The sequence below is a fragment of the Ptychodera flava genome (assembly GCF_041260155.1).
Source record: "Ptychodera flava strain L36383 chromosome 23 unlocalized genomic scaffold, AS_Pfla_20210202 Scaffold_23__1_contigs__length_28996876_pilon, whole genome shotgun sequence".
Taxonomy (NCBI): domain Eukaryota; kingdom Metazoa; phylum Hemichordata; class Enteropneusta; family Ptychoderidae; genus Ptychodera; species Ptychodera flava.
Genome location: NW_027248277.1, coordinates 3,657,545 through 3,676,629, shown reverse-complemented (window position 1 = coordinate 3,676,629; position 19,085 = coordinate 3,657,545). Strand labels below are relative to the sequence as shown.

General features: G+C 38.2%; 2 protein-coding genes across 4 annotated transcripts in view; both read left to right on the top strand.

Moving 5' to 3' along the window:
• Window positions 1-474: 474 nt before the first annotated feature.
• LOC139123956 (uncharacterized) lies at window positions 475-9,793 on the top strand. Its single transcript, XM_070690101.1, has 3 exons — window positions 475-660; window positions 2,598-3,219; window positions 7,611-9,793. The coding sequence occupies exons 1-3, from the start codon at window positions 577-579 to the stop codon at window positions 8,024-8,026; spliced, it is 1,122 nt and encodes a 373-aa protein (XP_070546202.1). The 5' UTR covers window positions 475-576; the 3' UTR covers window positions 8,027-9,793.
• Window positions 9,794-12,781: 2,988 nt separating this feature from the next.
• Window positions 12,782-19,085, top strand: part of LOC139123475 (uncharacterized) — a 1,125,851-nt gene continuing 1,119,547 nt past the window's right edge. The window contains exons 1-4 of one of the 3 annotated variants that reach the window (XR_011549684.1): window positions 12,782-13,184; window positions 14,897-15,506; window positions 15,884-18,332; window positions 18,429-18,690. Coding sequence is in view for 1 of the 3 variants with exons in the window: in XM_070689631.1 (XP_070545732.1) it covers window positions 13,023-13,184; window positions 14,897-15,506; window positions 15,884-16,125 (1,014 nt within the window). In the remaining 2 variants the exon portion in view is untranslated. Of the gene's footprint in view, window positions 13,185-14,896; window positions 15,507-15,883; window positions 18,691-19,085 lie in introns of those variants that run through there. The other 2 variants (XR_011549683.1, XM_070689631.1) reach the window with 2 other exon arrangements.

Genomic DNA, 19,085 nt, shown 5'->3' with positions numbered 1-19,085 from the left:
CGTTGTCGCCCCCGTATGTATCTGTTGCGTTTTTACCGTACATGTAGGCATTTGTAATCTGTGGACTGCCTTGCTTTTAGTTGTAATTATGGTGTTTACTGCTATCAGCCCTAACTATAGGTACATGCTTGAATATTAAAATCCAAAGCACTCTTTCATTCTGCACCTATCTTTGTCACACATTCTCTTGTTTCTTCCGCTGCTCTGGTCTCTGGAACTTCGCTTTTGCTTGCAAATGCTTTCTAGTTATACCTATGTCTGAATTATTCATTTTCATAAATAATTAGATAAATCTTATGAATGTGTATTCAAGTTCTCTGGTGAGACTGTATTTCTTGATGTCACTCTCAGAAAGTTTAAAAACTCAGCCAAAATGCATAGTTATGCCATGGACGTATCAATGGTAAGGCTAATCCTGTTAAATCCGAAACCTGAAGAGATTCCGAACCTGAATCTGAAGCCGATGAGAACTTTAGAGGTCAGGCAACTGACCCAAAGGCCGCTCAGTGACTTTCTTCACGTATTTATTTTTATACACAACCTTCCTACATCATAGCCAGTCAAGAAAACATAGCAATGGATATGACTTCTTCAAAACCAGCCGTTGTATATCCTCCAAGAAGTTTAACAAGCACGTTGAAAAATCGAGTGTTTACGGAAGTAAGTCCATTCAGTGCAAGCGTTCGGCGGCACTGTCTGTAAATTTACAGCTTTGTCATCTTTACTACTGATATAACTTGACCTCGGCCGTTCGTACAGTGAGCTAAATTTGCCATGCGATACAAATTTATGCCCCGCTTGGTAATCAGAGCCTGTTAAAGTGAAACAATGGGGTTATAAGTCGGCTGCAATGCTGCTGTTCGATTTTTGCCTGGGTATACGGGTTGGTCGGCAAACCTGGTCTGACCATGGCGCTACATTTGGGTAGCTCCATGGTCTGACAAACCTACCCAAACAAACCTCGAACACGGCCCCCACCACATGTGGTGGCCGTGTAACGCCCAGAACACACAGCACGATACTCAGGGCTATACAACAGTGCAGCTATTATAAAGTGCACAGTTCGATCACTGCCCTTGTGTTATTAAGTGTTCTTTTAAGGACATTTGCAAACCTTTTGGTTTTATTAAATATTGAAGTTTGTTGTACATAACATGATGAGGATGGTTCCTGGCTCCCCGATGAAAAGGACTCCGGGGTCGAGTACGCTATCGCATATCTGTATAATTTTTGTAATTTTTGCCTTACCGCACTCCTTGAGTGTGTTGTTGAGCACTAAAGTAAAGTAAAGTAAAGTATGTATAATGTGCCTATTTGTTTCGCCACCATGATGGGCATTCCATACAATTAGGTCGAGCAGATTTTTCAACTCCAGCACTGTGAAGGGGCAATTCCGTCTAAAAACTCCACAACCACTGACACATAGCTTGGTGACACAGAGCTATCCCGCGCACTGTACCATTATATTTTGGGCGGCAGAGTGGTCTGAGGGACTGCCATCCATACCCCTGCGGTGACTTAGAAAATAGCCATGTTGAAACAGAATCATTTGATCATGATTTCTGATTTCGAATAACGCCGAATATTTGGGTGGTTAAATTAATTGTTGGGTGATTTTGAGAAAAGTTTAAAATATATATACGGAAAAAATCCACCTCCAGATATAAGGTAAGATTCATTACCCATACGTTGTTGAACTTAGGCTTCATTGAACTTGTCTCAGTACAAACACTTTTGAGAAACTGAGAGAAGCATAACACGTCTGCATCATATGAATGAACAATAGGAATTTCAAATGACTATTAAAATGAAACTCATTACCATGACTACGGAAGTTAGCTTCCGGTCAGTAGTGGTCACGTGGCAGCCCTACACACCCCTCAATAGCCACAAAATGTAATGATGCAGTAAACAGGGCAGCTCGGGGCATGATACTTGAAAACTCCTCTTTGAATGCTTCAATATGACCATGGCCATTGTTTTAAAACATTTCAACAGAATTAATCATTAAGCCATGCGTGACATTGTACGTAGGGTACCAGTAAATTTGAGGCAGTATCAGTATCAATGTCTGCTGACTGTCTAATCTTTGGTTGTTCAACCATCACAGTCAATATGTGAATTTCTTGAAACTTTCTTGACGTCATCCCAATGACAATGCAGATAATATATAAAGCTTTCTGAAATCAAGGAGTCGAGAATTGCTTTGATACAACTTCAAACTTGCATGTGACAATGATGTGTACATTTATACATAGACAGTGGAGGGGGGAAGACCAGAGCTCGTGGCGTCCATCTTGACTGGCAGTGATCGCTTGTAAACAGCTCACAGCTATTTTGCATAGTCACATCACGCGATATGCGTGAGATCGCGAGATTTTTGACGAAGACCGGAAGCTCTCGAAGTTAAAACTTCACGGGGATAATCTCGTTACCGGAAATCTGATTTAAGGATTACAACATAGGTTATTTGAAAAGAAATGCGGGAGAGACGCGTCCGTCTTCCCCCCTCCACTGTCTATGATTTATACCACAACTACCCCGGGTATTCTCTTTAAATCAACCATCCAATCTTATCTACTGTCGTTTTTCTTTAGTGTAAAGATTTACTGGAGAAGTTTGCTTGCAAAGTCTTTGTCATTGTCTCTGAAGATGGGCTGTCATCTCAGTATATTGGAAGTCAAGACTTTGTCAGAGAATTTGTCACAACTGGACTGAAAGTAAAACCATGTGATGTGAATGTCGGACTGTGTCCTACAGCTCCTTTTAAAAGTAACGATACACATACGATAGTTGAACCATCGACGGATACTTATAACAGGGACAATAGAAATCGTGACATTTTTACAAAGAATGAAGGTGTACTGTTGAAGCAGAATTCCTTCACCAATATCACAAGGGAAACTATTGATTTGCAGAATGATGTCAATATGGCTGAAAATTATAGCCAATCAGGAGACAGTGTCATGGTGGAAGAAGATACCAATGTCAATCGACAACAATCAAACATAGATACACAAGTAGCTAAATGGAATGATGGCATAGAAGATATAAATGGATCAAACAATGACAGGAAAACTTGTGATCCAGATACTAACCAAACCTATACAGAAATTGGATCATGTGAAGAAACTCTGCAAAACCAGATGGAGTTGGAAGGGGCAGAGTTTTTGGGAAAGTTGAAAAGTCAGGAGAGCTGTCAACAAAATAGTCCTATAGGTTAGTTTATTTATCATTTCCATCCATCATGGAATTTCGTGCACATCGCAATTGCACAGCTGAAAACCACAGCTTGCGGCCAAGCAAAGTGTTTTATTGAGTTAATTGGCATCTTTTCAGGTCTCGTGTGAAATGATGGAAATTACAATACTTTTTTCAATCAAACCACTTAAAACAGCAGTGTTCATTTTTATTGGACAAATGTTATATCAACTCACGATGAGATATGCAGAGGTTTGCACAACACTATAACAATCTTGAGCTCATCATCTTATATGGAACAATGTGCAGCAGCTTGGAAGGATATACCGGTAGCTATCAGTAGATCGTAATTATAACTATCGGTAGATTGTAATTATTCATTGCTACTTAAAGAGTCTTAGTGTAAAGCTATTATTAAGGCCATTGGTTATTCAGTAGATATTTATTAATGTCAATATAATACTTGATATAGCTGATTGGCAGATTGTAATTATTCATTGCTACTTTACACTTGGCGCACGAGTTATTGGAACACTAAATTAGGTAATTACCCAGCAACTTGGCTGAGTACTTTGCTATTTGACCTGGCGTTTACCTAAACAAGAGTCTGTTTTATGGTCTGAAGACTGATAAGATATCCACCACACTCAGCAGGCAGCTCCTCCGCTGAGTAAACTGATATGCCTACACTGCAAAAAACACTTTTGACTGGCAGCTGCATGTAGTTGATGGGAGAGTTTTGAAGGGCCGGAATAAAATGTTGTAAAGTGTAAAACATGATTTGCCGCTGTCATTTTGTGTCCTGTTTTTGTAGATATGCATGTTATTACCAGTTTTTTAATCACAATTACATACATTGAAGAAACACTGACTGTCAGAGCAACCATCCAATCATATGATAAAAATGGACTGTTCCATCAACGTCGGTGGTGGGCTCATGGAAGGTGGTAAATTTGACGAGTTTTGTACACTCTAGATTTACAAGGGATGCTGCGATGTTTCCATTCCAAATAACATACGGAGGCAAAACCTGTCAGGTTCAGGCCCAGGACACAAAATGAGTACAATAGATTGTGTTACATCATAATATTTATTCCCCTTTTCACAATTTTCCCATGAACTAGATGCCAGTTGAAAATGGGTTGTTCCAGTGTAGGCATATCAGTTTACTCAGTGGGAGCTGCCTGCTGAGTTTGGTGGATTTCTTATCAGTCTTCAGACAATAAAACAGACTCTTGTTTAGGTAAATGCCAGGTCAAATTGCAAAGTGCTCAGCTAAGTTGCTGGGTAATTACCTAATTTGGTGTTCCGATAACTCGTGCCCTCGCTGTAAAAGTCTTAGTGTAAAGCTATTGTTATAAGGCCATTGGTTATTTAGTAAATATTTATTAATGTCAATATAATTTTGGATATAGCTGATTGGCAGATTGTAATTATTCACAGCTACTTAAAAAGTCTTAGGGTAAAGCTATTGTTATAATGCCATTGGTTATTTAGTAGATATTTATTAATGTCAATATAATTCTGGATATAGCTGATTGGCAGATTGTAATTATTCATTGCTACTTAAAAAGTCTTAGTGTAAAGCTATTGTTATAAGGCCATTGGTTATTTAGTAGATATTTATTAATGTCAATATAATTCTGGATATAGCTGATTGGCAGATTGTAATTATTCACTGCTACTTAAAAAGTCTTAGGGTAAAGCTATTGTTATAAGGCCATTGGTTATTTAGTAGATATTTATTAATGTCAATATAATTCTGGATATAGCTGATTGGCAGATTGTAATTATTCACTGCTACTTAAAATGTCTTAGGCTAAGGTTATGGTGTAGATAGTTGTCTATTTTCAAGAGATTTATTAATGTCAAGATTATTCTGCCAATCAATAAGCTGAAAGCCTTTGAGATGCTGCACACTGATAATGCAAGGCATAAACAAATTATTAATACCTTGAATCCTTTTGTTTTTTCTTCATTGGTTCTGTCTGTAAACAAGGCTAAAATGATCTTCTACCAACATCTGTTATGTCCATATGCTATAATATGTCTTATCATATACCTAGATTCACGTACCCATGTAAACCTATGGGAAAAGGCGCTCTTACAGGTGTGTAATAAGTTGCCGTATCACGCCAAGGCACACTTTGCCCAAATGAGGTAGTGTGCACGCATTTTCAAACTATTTCGTTGTCGTTGCTATACGTGTTGCTATCCACGTACAGGGTTTTACATGACGCGCATTTCTGCGTCCTTTACGCATAAAACCGGACGCAGGACCCCTCAAAAACTAAACCACGCGTCCCTTGGGACGCAGCAATATCTGTTGCTGGTGTACACCTTGCGAAGCTGCTGAACACGTAAAACACATCCCAGTAAACCTTACCGACCCCGTACTTTAACCCTTAAAGTGCCGCGTCGGTTTATAAACCGACACAGCATTCTCGCTCTCAGCGCCACGTCGGTATATAAACCGACAGTGATTGCGTTCTATGCTTTGCCTAACTTAGCTATGCATTGCCGAACTCAGCCAGAAGGAGGGTATTCCTGACCCTTTGAACCCAGTTTAGTACCATATAAGGACTAAAATAATGACATCATGCAGCCTAACAATCGAAAATTCCAGTAATTTATGCGAACTTTCTTCAAAAGAGGTCAGCGGTTTTCATGAATATTTAATCAGGTCTGCAGTTTCACCCGTACGCGGATACGGCCACAGTGCATTGAACGAAACACGTACGTACGTTTTGAAAGCTTTACCATGCCGTAGACACGGAAGACAACTATATTATGCCAAGCTACTGCCCTCTGGGTGATAGAAATGATAGATTTACAGTTTTTTTGAGAATATTTTATGGAAAAATGACGCGATTTGGTGACCAAATCGATCGCGATAGTGAACTTCGAACGTATCGGCGGCCAAGATGGCGGCACTGTGTGATGCCTAACTCTTGACATGGAACCCGAGGTTAAGGTTTTCGAAGTCCAAAACATGCAAGATTGAGAAATTTGTAAGGATTCGGTTAAATGAAGTGTATTTTGTGAATTTTCAAGCGTTTGACTGCCAAAAAGCCCCTTTAAACTGTTGATATTTGACCTCCGGCCGTCCTGAAGCGAGACGGCCATAACAGTCGACCCGGTTTGTAAATGAAATGTAGTTGTTCTGAACTGTTGACATTGCGAGACATTTCCTACGTGTTACGCATTTTTTTAACTGAAATAAACCGGACATGAAACTTTTTTCTCGATACTTAGTGGTTTCTTTCCATTTTGTGGCGGATTTTGTGGCGTGCTTGTCAAAAAATGTGATCAAACTTGGCGAACGGATTGACTAGTATGTATGGTAGTACGAGTCCGTGACTCGATAAGCCACAGATAGTTACACACGCGTACGTGAATTAAACTAATGTAAGTTGGGTCAAACACCAAAATTAATCGATAAAAAGGTTAGTGAAATGTGTTTTTTGTCTTCAACTCTTCATTATAGTTATACAGGCGGTTCAAACTATACAGAGTCAGTTGAATATGCCCTATAGTTGTGTGCATGTGTTGCACAATAGTTACCCCTCCATGTACAATATGGAACCTTGTTGTCTCTGTGTATGCAAATTAATACTAATTGAACACAGTGAAGACCATGGCATTGATAAACTATAAAACATCTTTGTGAAATAAATTGCGACCCCCATATTTTGATGTAGGACTCCCATTTTCTAACACCAGGAGTCCCAGGGACTCTCAAAAGTTAAAAGTGATGTAAAACCCTGCCACGTACATTCCATTCGAAAGCACGTCAGTGCGAGATTCGAACCCGTTTCTCGGCGCTTCGCTCGTAGTTTTGAAGCAAATTGTAGACAATTCGAATCTTATTCCGATCAAAATTGGTTTAAAACAAGTGCTTGATAGTCTCCTTTCAATGTTTTGCTGAGAAAGTGTATTTTAACGAGCAGGATCAACTACTCATCTGTGCTCATTTTGTAGTGACATTGGCGTTCGCATAGAACAAGCTCGTGACGCGTTCCACAACAGAACAAATGAAAACATCGTACATATTAATCCGCAAAATTGCGTGGCTCATGTTTTTTTTAATTTACGCCCATAACTTTATTAAAATTTTATTGATAAATATTTAAACATATCACAACCGTTCAATAAGGTATATGATAAAACCTTTACGGCACAGGTTTTGCGGACCTCGGTCGTACGGGCCCTCGCACGCTCGGGCCCTTCCGCCGTACAACCTCGGTCCGCAAAACAGGTATCAGGGCCGTAAAGATTAATACATTTGGATGAACTACTTTAATAATACTGGAATTGACAAATACAAAACTGTCATTTTGCTATGAGTAGACGGCATATTTTCAGACCAGTTGTGCATTAACCATTCATTCTCTGTGATTTTCTCTCAGCTGCTTTTCAGAATGGTGGCGAGAATGAAAGCTGCTCTCCCGATGCATCAACGTCAAACTTAGAATCTAGTTACCATGGAAACAGAGACACAGGAAATGATGAAACGAGTGATGACGACAACTCCATAAGTGATGACACTAATCAAATGAATACTTTGGCCACAAGTTGCAATGTGTCCTCAGTGAGTGGAATTGAAAAACCTATGCGTGTGAGAAAGAAATATGAGCGCGCCAAAAAGCCGCCCATGACAGACAAAGAGTTAGAAACTCACAAAGAGAGAATACGAAAAGCCATGATTGGTGATAAATCTTATAATTGTGAGAAATGTGGTAAGGGTTATAAAACAGGGGAAGGATTGAGTTTACATCTGTCATTGGGCATTTGTGCCAGACAGAAATGTAAGTATTGCGAATAGACTTTCTACTGAAGGATTGGCAAAATCACATGGTTGATTCTCATGCAGAACAGATACCAGTGTTTCCATGCAGGTATTGTGATCGAATATTCATGAGTCGCTCATCAAGATCAGCTCACAAATTCCTTAAACACTCAAATGGTGCATTTGAATGTGATGTGTGCAAGCATGTCTTTTCCAATCGCATTGCGTTAAATAATCATAAAAAAACCCACATTGAAAGAAAGTTCAAGTGTAGATATTGTGACCTCAGGTTTACAAAACAAGGGATCAAAAGAGGTCATGAAAAGCATTCACACAGTAAAGTTTCAGCTGTCTGTACAGAGTGTGGTGAAACGTTTGATACACGAACACACATGTTAAACCATTTGAAGATTGTTCACTCAGAGCACAAATTTAGTTGTTCCTATTGCGACAAGAAATTTTGTAGTAAGGCATATTTGAAAACCCATTTAGAAAGTCATGGCGAACTTTCCAGGGAATACACTTGCAAGGTATGCAAGAAAGTTTCCATGTGAGATCTGAATATCGCAATCATTGTATGAGGGACTGTACTAAGCCTGAATATCTGTGTGATATTTGTGGACGCCAGTTTAAGAGGAGTACTAATTTACGATTGCATGCCTTAATCATAGTGAACCAACACTCAAATGCGATCTTTGCCCACGTGTCTTTAGGCTAAAAACTACACTAACTTCACATGTTAAGTCTGTACACAGTGATGAAAAACCCTGGCAATGTGATGTATGTGGATATCGATGTAAACTGAGGGAAAATCTATTTAAACACACCAGAATACACAGCAGGTAGACCCAGGATTGTTCGTAACCTGCTCACACTCAATTAGACGTAAAATGTTCACAGTTGTCATTGAGAACAGTTGATTTGAAATTCTGAATTGCCCCACTTTTATTTTAACTCTGAAGGGAAAAATAAATTTTTCCATGTTCGAGAAAGAAAAGTTGTTAAATTTTTTCTTGCTCAGAGATCTTTATAATGATCTGCAACGAGTGGTAGACTGGGAAAGGATTGTAAAGAAATGAGAGCTTGAATTAAATGTCTATCGCCGAGGAGCATTCTATGTTAATTCTGTCACGCGACATTTCACTGTTGACAATTTCTAATAATCTCCTCATTATTGATGCCTTCAAGCGTGAACTGCTTCAATCGTCCAACGGTGCAATTGGTAGTGATTGGGTAATTGGATATTAAATTTGGAAAGGTATTTCAATACTGTGAATACTAAAATATTTCTCACACAAACTGAAGTGCGTACATTGTAGAACCATATACGTTGTTGTTTTAGTGTCCTTTATATATTTTGTAGCCATGATTTTTGTTGTGGTCTTTCTTACAGGCTTCTTGGGCCTTACATACTATTCCAACCCATTATAATCAAATTTTGCAGAAGTATTTATGTACATTGATCAAGAATTCTCATTCAATGGCAGGAACACTATTTTGACAAAATATTAGATTTGTTTTGACTGACTCCATAGACTTCTAAATGTATATTGTTTCAGAAAAAGATTATATTTTAATTTCACAATGCCTTGGTCTTATCTCATTGACATTATATACATCATTTATTGTGTCCCAAGTCTAAAGGTAAAGCTGCACCCACTCGTCTTCTCAATGCCAATTTGCATGGCGTTCAATTTTCCTTGTGTAACCTGTAACTACTTGGTGACTCTATTCTTTAGTTCTTTAGTGTTTTTTATTGTAGCGTAAGATTTCAATGTCTCTGACATGAAATATATTTGAAAACAAGTCATCGTTGATGACACAGTCCCCACTTGTTAATGGGTATTTTGATTACAGGTCCTCAGAGAGGATAGAGCCCTCTTAATTAGGTCTGTGATAAAAATACTTTTGAATGAATTCGCTTGATACATGTCTGAGTTATGGTTCAGGACATGAAAAAAATCGTAACAAAATGGTCGCACAGTGGCCATATTGGATTGCATCACAAACGAATTGATGTGCATAGCTATGACATTGGTCGATGTCCTTGTACCAACTTTGAATAAAATTGGTCGAAACATGCGGATATGCCTGAGAAATGGCTCTGTACATGAAAAATCGTAATAAAATGGCCGCCTGGCGGCCATATTGGATCGTATCACAAAACAGATTGACGTGCATATGTAGGACATAAGATCAATGTCCTTGTACCAACTTTGAATAAAATCGGTTGAGATTGCCTGAGTTATGGCTCTGTACATAAAAAATCGTAATAAAATGGCCGCACAGCGGCCATTTTGGATCGTATCACAAAACAAATTGCCGTGCACAGCTATGACATTTGTCAATAAGCTTGTACCAACTTTGAATAAAATCGGTTGAAACGTGCCTGAGTTATGGCTCTGTACATGAAAAAATCGTAATAAAATGGCCGCCTGGCGGCCATATTGGATCGTATCACAAAACAAATTGACGTGCACATCTATGACATTGGTCAATGTCCTTGTACCAACTCTGAATAAAATCGGTCCAAACATGCCTGAGTAATGGCTCTGTACATGAAAAAATCGAATAAAATGGCCGCCAGGCGGCCATATTGGATCGTATCACAAAACAAATTGACGTGCACATCTATGACATTGGTCAATGTCCTTGTACCAACTCTGAATAAAATCGGTCAAACATGCCTGAGTAATGGCTCTGTACATGAAAAAATCGTAATAAAATGGCCGCCTGGCGGCCATATTGGATCGTATCACAAAACAAATTGACGTGCATCTGTATGACATTGGTCAATGTCCTTGTACAACTTTGAATAAAATCGGTTGGAACATGCCTGAGTTATGGCTCTGTACATGAAAAAATCGTAATAAAATGGCCGCCTGGCGGCCATATTGGATCGTATCACAAAACAAATTGACGTGCATCTGTATGACATATGAAGTAATCCTTGTACCAAGTTTGAATGAAATCGCTCCAGGCATCTCAGAGATATCTGCGTGAACGGACGGACGCACGGACGCACGGACGGACGCACGCACGCACGCACGGACATGACCAAACCTATAAGTCCCCCCGGACGGTGTCCGTGGGGACTAACAAAACATTCAATAGTTATAGAAAGCAATCTCTTTATTTCCGTTTTAGCTCTATTTGGTATGTATATAAATACCAAAAAGAGCTTATATGGTGGTGAGTCAGTGGTGGTTGTCTGTCTTTACTGTCTGTCTGTCTATGTATGTATGTATGTATGTATGTATGTATGTATGTATGTATGTATGTATGTATGTATGTATGTATGTATGTATGTATGTATTTGCAGATGTATATCCGTCACAGGCAAAAGCTCCCATAGCGCCGCACCTACCATCACAGTATTTGGTGTACTGTGGTAGACCCAGTGGTTTAGATGTGACGTTCAACTGAACATGTCAGTGTCAAAAATAAAGTAAAGCTGCACCCACTCGTCTTCTAAATGCCAATTTGCATGGCGTTCAATTTTCCTTGTGTAACCTGTAACTACCTGGTGACACTATTCTTTAGTTATTTAGTGTTTTTTTCATAATGTAAGATTTCAATGTATCTGATATGAGATAAATGTTAAAAATAAAGTGTTCAATAGTTATAGAATATGATCTCGTTATTTCCTTTGTATTTAATTATGTCATGTACATCAAACCTCAAACTAGTTCTACCAAACTTTAACTGTTTCTGAATTAAAATATCTTGACATGTTCCATTCTCTTTGGAAACACCAGGGTTCCTCAATTTGTATTTAGTATGTACCATAAGTACACTTGATTCCTGCTATCCATATGTTCAGTTTGTTTGTTTGTTTGTTTGTTTATTCAAGTTTGTGTAAGAGGAGGTACTGTTGACCTCTACTTTATTACGGTGTGCACTACACTTCAGAGGAAACACAGCATACACCGTAAGGGACCGTCTCAGATTGTCGCAGAAGTTCAAGAAACGAAATCCCTTCGTTTAGATCAAAACCCCCTCCCCCCTTCCCCTAAACGAAACTTTAAAAGTGCGAAATGTTCATGTCTGACCGAGAGTACAATGTTGCATTTTGCTACAGCTCTTAAAGACGTATTCCCCTTGCCCTATTTCAATTAAAGGTATCAGATTTGAGTACTAACAGGGCATTTTACCGCATAAAAGTTTTCATTTTATTTTACTTTCCCTTTTTGCATCTCTTGTGCTGTTCTTTGTCTTTGTGAACACGCAATTTATATTTGGTAGGGGCGGCAAAAGCAAGAAACTTTGACAAGGGGGCCCAGGCATGTTCAATCATATTAACACGACTATGACCAGATGTATAACAAGGGAGAATAAAGACATCTGGTGGTTAGAGCAGATGCTTATAAATAGCACATTTAAAAATGATAGTTTTGTCTTTGTATAATTTGATGAATGAAAGGTTTAGGCATAGACCCTCGAGGGTCTATGGTTTAGGATACAATGTTACTATCGGTAAATTGTGTTTGGGGCACGAACAAGATGGAAACAGTTACAAATTTGTTGAACTAAAAATAATGTTAGACAATTGAACAAGAGAACCATTACTTACGTCAGGTGCGATTTGTCTATCAATTCGATTGTTTTCTACATCGAGTCTCATTCAAAAATTTCCTTTCATTGCAACTCGAACTTTCTTTGTTCTTTATATTCTAATACAAAAACAATTTTAATGTTCATCATCTTTTACCATTGACAATTAAATTCACTCTACTTTCATTTTTTACAAACTCACAAATCACGATTGTTTCACGGTAAGTGTGCTTATTTCTTGATCTCTTTGTACCAATTTTATCTATGTTCGTTTAAACGATGAACCAGTCAATCATCTAAGAACCAATCAATCTCATTAATATGAATATGATGTTTTTAAGTGATAATTTTTTCCTGATATCACTGTCAAAACATTCAAAAGAGCCGACTCCACTGCAAATGCACAGTTACGTTAACTTTGGCGAATCCGATACTTTACACGACGTGAAGCTGAATCTGAAACCAAGTCTTACTTCAGATGAAAAGTAACTTGACCCATGACCTATGCTGGAGGCAAGGACACAGAGCTGAGTGTTCAGGTGTACGAGTGCGCGATCAGTCCCAGAAAACAGCGATGGATCCAATATCATCACAAACAGCTTGTTTTACAAGCACGCTGAAAAATCGACTGCTTATGGAAGTAAGTCTGTTCATTCGTGCAACTGTTAACTGGTGCTAAAGCGATGTGCGGCTCTATGACGTGCTGTTTTATTCATATAGGCCTGTAGCCCTGCGTACCGTGCTAGCTGTGTGTTTCGGGCGTTACACGGCACATGTGGTGGGGCCGTGTAACGCCCGAAACACACAGCACGGTACGCAGGGCTAGTGGGCCTGCTGATGTAACGTCATTAATTTAATATCGTTTGTGGGTCGGGGCACATGTTGCGTGCATTTCCATCGCGATCCAAGTGTTGTTACCAATTATGTTAGTGATATTTGTAAACTTTAGATTGTTTGCCTAGTACTACATTGGGTCCTAATAAATTACTGCCCGTGTTACTGCCCTCAGTAACTGCCCGAGGACTGCGGCCTGCCCGAGTAAAAAGTTGGCCAAATTTTGCCCATTTTAACACAAAGCCAAAACTACCATTGTTTTGACCTTAACCTGATGTTTTCTCCGAATGTTTTGAAACTCAAAAGACGACGGACTTGAAGGACGTCGCAAAACAATTGTTTTAGTGCAGCTTCATATTTGCATTGGTCACAGATGTGTACATTTGTACCACTACTCCTTTCAATCGTAACATTTAGTGCAAGAGTAGGTACGATATCCTAGCTGCACTCGTGCAGCTTGAAAGCCGAACACCCCTTGCATTGAATGGTATGATCTCACAAGCAAGCTTGGGACGTCTTTGTAGTCTATGATATCCAGTGTTCTGGGTTCCAAAACCGCTAGAGGAAACATCAAGTGAACGTCAAATCAATGATATTTTTGGTTTGCCCGGCATAATATTTAGGTTGAACCTATTGACTTTATGTTAAAATGGCGGAAATTTGGCCCACTTTTTTCCTCGGACAGTCCTTGGGCAGTCCTCAGGCAGCTATGGGCAGTCACAGTATTCAGTAGGACTGCTTCGCCTGGATGGTGTGGGTTGGATGGCAAAACCTCCAGCTCCTGTACAACAGCAGTTTCGTTGTATGAAAAGTTTGTCGTGTGTGATTGAAACATGATGGCCAGTGTCACCGATGAAAAATGCAAGTATCCCATCACATGCACGTATCTTTTTATATTGTATTGTATTTTTCCACCATGATGCACATTTTCATGCAAATTCCATGAAAAGTGGGCAAGCTTTATTGAAGTCGCGCCATTGTTCAACTCAAACACTGGGGCCAAATGTGTCGTCCTTGTCTCCCAGTGATTTTCTTGAGTTTTTTTCTGTTTTCCTCCATAATTCCGCCCTCCTCCGCTTTTAATTTTTAAAACAACAAATTCATCCGTTCATACACTTTTAATAGTGCCACAGTCTGACTGTTGTCATTATTTTAGAATAATCCTACAGAATTCATCGTAGAAACATGTAAGTAGCACACTTTGCAGTAGTTTGTTCCTGGCCCCGTACATCTCAGCGGAATAATTGTCAGCTATACATTTCTTGAGCCCCCACACATCTCAGTGGAATGTCAACTATGTTTCTGAAGCATTTCAGTTAATCTTTCAATTTCTTGAAACTTTCTCAAAATCATTCCAATAACAATTCATATAATATACAAAGTTTCTAACACGAAAGAGATGAGAATTGTTTTAGTGTAGGTTCATATTTGCATTGAACACAGATGTGTACATTTGTACCACTACTACTCCTTTAAGGTTTAGCATGTGATATTTCTATTTTCATTACATCCTTTCAGTGTAAAGATTTCCTGGAGAAGTTTGCTTGCAAAGTATTTGTCATGGTCTCTGAAGATGGGCTGTCATCTCAGTATATTGGAAGTCAAGACTTTGTCAGAGAATTTTTGACAACTGGACTGAAAGTAAAACCAGGTGACGTTAATGTTGGACAGAGTCCTACTGCTACTGGCCATAGTACTGATGGACATATCATGGGTGTACCATCAGTGGAAACTTATGAGGAGAGTAAAAATCTTAACAATCTTGTAAAGAAAGAAGATGTATTCTTAGAGGAATATACTTCGTCGTTCGACCTTGCAAATGCACCTACTCATTTGCATAATGATGTCATCAATATAGCTGTTGATAAGAGCAGATCAGGAGAGCTGGCCATTGCGGAGGAAAGTGCTGAAATAGGCAACAAACTAACTGAAGCTGAAGTTATGGATGACATGAGCAATACTGGTGAACCAGACAATGATGTACTGAAATTTGATGAGGAATGTACTGAAACTGTGAGAGAAAGTGGATCATGTGAAGACAATCAGCAAAGAGAGATGGAGGTTGAAGAAACACAGTGTATAGGAACTTTGAAAAATCAGGAGAATAGTAATCAAATTTATCCAATAGGTTAGTTTGTTCGTCATTGACATCCTCCAGTGTGTTGTTGTATACTTGCTACTGATATGTTTTATGTCACTTATCTTAGCATTTAGTGTCTTCTAAATATTAGCTTGCTGTTAATGGGGAATGAATACATACATACTCACTCAGATAAAGTTGATTATACAAACATACCGCTATACATTAATGGTGTTGAATTATAGCAAAGCTCACCATTCGAACCACCGTTTTGTGTTAGCTCGTTGCAATATGTCAAACATTTAATCAATTAATAAATCACAAAAATAATAATGACATTTATCAAAATTTGGTAGTTTTGAACTGACAGAAAAATTTGACCTTTAGTTCTACATTAACCTTGTATTGCATGTGATTTCTTTCAGCTCTCCGTCAAAATATTCGAGAGATGGTAAGCGCTTCCATTGATGCTTCACCATCAGCCTTTGAAAGAAGTTACGACGAAAACGGTGACATAACAATAGATGAAACAAATAATGAAGACAACTCCAGCGATGCTGATACAAATCAAATAAATACTTTGGTCGAGAGCTGCAATGGATCGTCAAAAATGGAAATGAAAAACCAAAGTTTAAGAGAAAGAAACATGAACGTGAGGGAAAGCTAATGATGACAGATGAAGGGCTGGAAATTCACAAAGAGAGAATACGGAAAGCTATGATTGATGATAAACCATACACTTGTGAGAAATGTGGTAAGGGTTATAAACAACAGCAAGGGTTGAGTTTACATATGTCATTGGGCGTTTGTGTCAGACAGAAATGTAAGTATTGTGGATTGGAATTTCTTCTTAAGGACTGGCAAAAGCATATGGTTGATTCTCATGCAGAAGAGATACCAGTGTTTCCATGCAACTATTGTGATCGAACATTTATTAATTGCGCAACAAGATCAAACCATATACTGTCAAAACATTCCAATGATGTATTTGAATGTGATGTGTGTAAGCGTGTCTTTTCCTATCGTAGTGCTCTAACCAAACATAAACGAATCCACAGTGAAAGAAAGTTCGACTGTAGATATTGTGACATGAAGTTTACAACTGAGGGAATCAGATCAACTCATGAAAAGGAATTACACAGTGAAGTGTCCGCTGTCTGTACTGTCTGTGAGGAAAATTTGACACGCGGGCGAAGATGGCAAACCATCTACGGACCGCCCACATTAAGCCAGGATTTAAATGCTCTTTTTGTAACAAGAAATTTCACAGTATGGTTGGTTGGAAAGCCCATTTAGAAACCCATGGTCTGCTTTCAAGTAATATTCTTGTAAGATATGCAAGAAAGTTTTCTACATCAAATCTGAATATCGCAAGCACCGTTATAGGGACTGCACTAAGCCTGAATATCTGTGTGATATTTGTGGACGCCAGTTTAAGAAGGGTGCCAATTTACGATTGCATGCCTCGACTCATAGTGAACCAACAATCAAATGCGATCTTTGCCCACGTGTTTTTAAGCTACAAACTACACTAACTGCACACATTAAGTCTGTACACAGTGATGAAAGACCTTGGAAGTGTAATGTATGTGGATATCGATGTAAACTGAGGGAAAATCTTTTAAAACACACCAGAATACACAACAGGTAGATCCAGGATTGTTTGTAATCTGCTCACACTCAATCAAACGTAAAATGTTCACAGTTGTCATTGAAACAATTGATTTGAAATCCTGAATTTTATTTTAACTCTAAAGGGAAAAATAAATTTTTCCATTTTTGAGAAAGAAAAGCTGTTTTTTTTTCTTGCTCCGAGATCTTTATAATGAGCTGCAACGAGTGGTAGACTGGGAAAGGATTGTAAAGAAATGAGAGCTTGAATTAAATATCTATCCCCGAGGCGCATTCTATGTTAATTCTGTCACGTGACATTTCACTGTTGACAATTTCTAATAATCTCATCATTATTGATGCCTTAAAGCGTGAACTGCTACAATCGTCCATTGTTTGGTGTTGATGATATCTAATCAAGACTGCTGTGTAGTAAAAACTGTGTCACTGTATTGCTTTTGAATCCCTGGAAAAATCAGTTTGGAGAACGACTGGATAAATTACAACTTTAAACAATGTAAGTTATATTTTGTATCTCCTGGTTGCAGGTTTCAACTCCCTTTGTCATTCCAATGTTTATGAACATGACAGTGCCATATTTGTTATGTTAGCAAAGTCTGTGTATCAAATATTTTTCTTTTGTTTAATTTGTTCTTCTGTTGCAGTGTGAGTATAGGTCTGTGTACAGGAAAGTAAGCAAACAATAAATGCCACTTTAACCATACTGCAGAGTTTACAGTTTTCTGTATAAGCAATGTCATTGTAATTTTTACACACACACCAACTTCTATTAGATAATTAGTAATCAAGTAGTCAGTTTTCTTAACAGATAATACCTATTAAATTCTATAAAACTAGGGTATGCACACAGGAAAGAGTGCAGAAAGACAGAAAGGTGTTATTGGGAATTGGATTTTAAATTTGAAAAGTAAGACTTAACACTGAATGTAGGTATTTCAGTACTTTGAATACTAAAATATTTCTCACAGAAACTGGTGTGTATATTGCAGAACCATATATGTTGTTGTTTCAGTGTCTTTCATATATTTTGTAGCCATGATTTTGTTGTGGTCTTTCTTACAGGCTTTGTGCGCCTTTTCAACCCACTGTACTCAAATCTTGCAGAAGTAAGCACAGTGATCAACAATTCTCATTCAATGGCAGGAACACTATTTTGACAAAACATTAGGTTTGTTTTGACTGACTCCATAGACTTCTAAATGTATATTGTTTCAGAAAAAGATTATATTTTAATTTCACAATGTCTTGGTCTTATCTCATTGACATTATATACATCATTTAGTGTTTAATTTCACAATGTCTTGGTCTTATCTCATTGACATTATATACATCATTTAGTGTTTAATTTCACAATGTCTTGGTCTTATCTCATTGACATTATATACATCATTTAGTGTGTCCCCAGTCTAAAGGTAATGCTGCACCCACTCGTCTTCTAAATGCCAATTTGCATGGCGTTCAATTTTCCTTGTGTAACCTGTAATTACTTGGTGACTCTATTCTTTAGTTATTTAGTGTTGTTTATCGTAGCGTAAGATTTCAAGGTATCTGATATGAAATATATTTTGAAAATAAAACAGTCAATAGTTATAGAAAGCAATCTCTTTATTTCCGTTTTAGCTCTATTTGGTATGTATGTATGTATATAAATACCAAAAAGAGCTTATATGGTGGTGAGTCAGTGGTGGTTGTCTGTCTTTATGTCTGTCTGTCTGTCTATGTATGTATGTATGTATGTACGCATGTATGTATTTGCAGATGTATATCCGTCACAGGCAAAAGCTCCCAAAGCGTCGCACCTACCATCACAGTATTTGGTGTAGTGTGGTAGACCCAGTGGTTTAGATGTGAAGTTCAACTGAACATGTCAGCGTCAAAAATATGCAAATGAGGTAAGAAAATCCTGCAAATGTTGCTAAAGTTGACCTCCAGTACCTAAAGTTTCAGACCTTATTTACTTTGTCATTCTTGTTGGTTTCAATATTTCTTGATGGA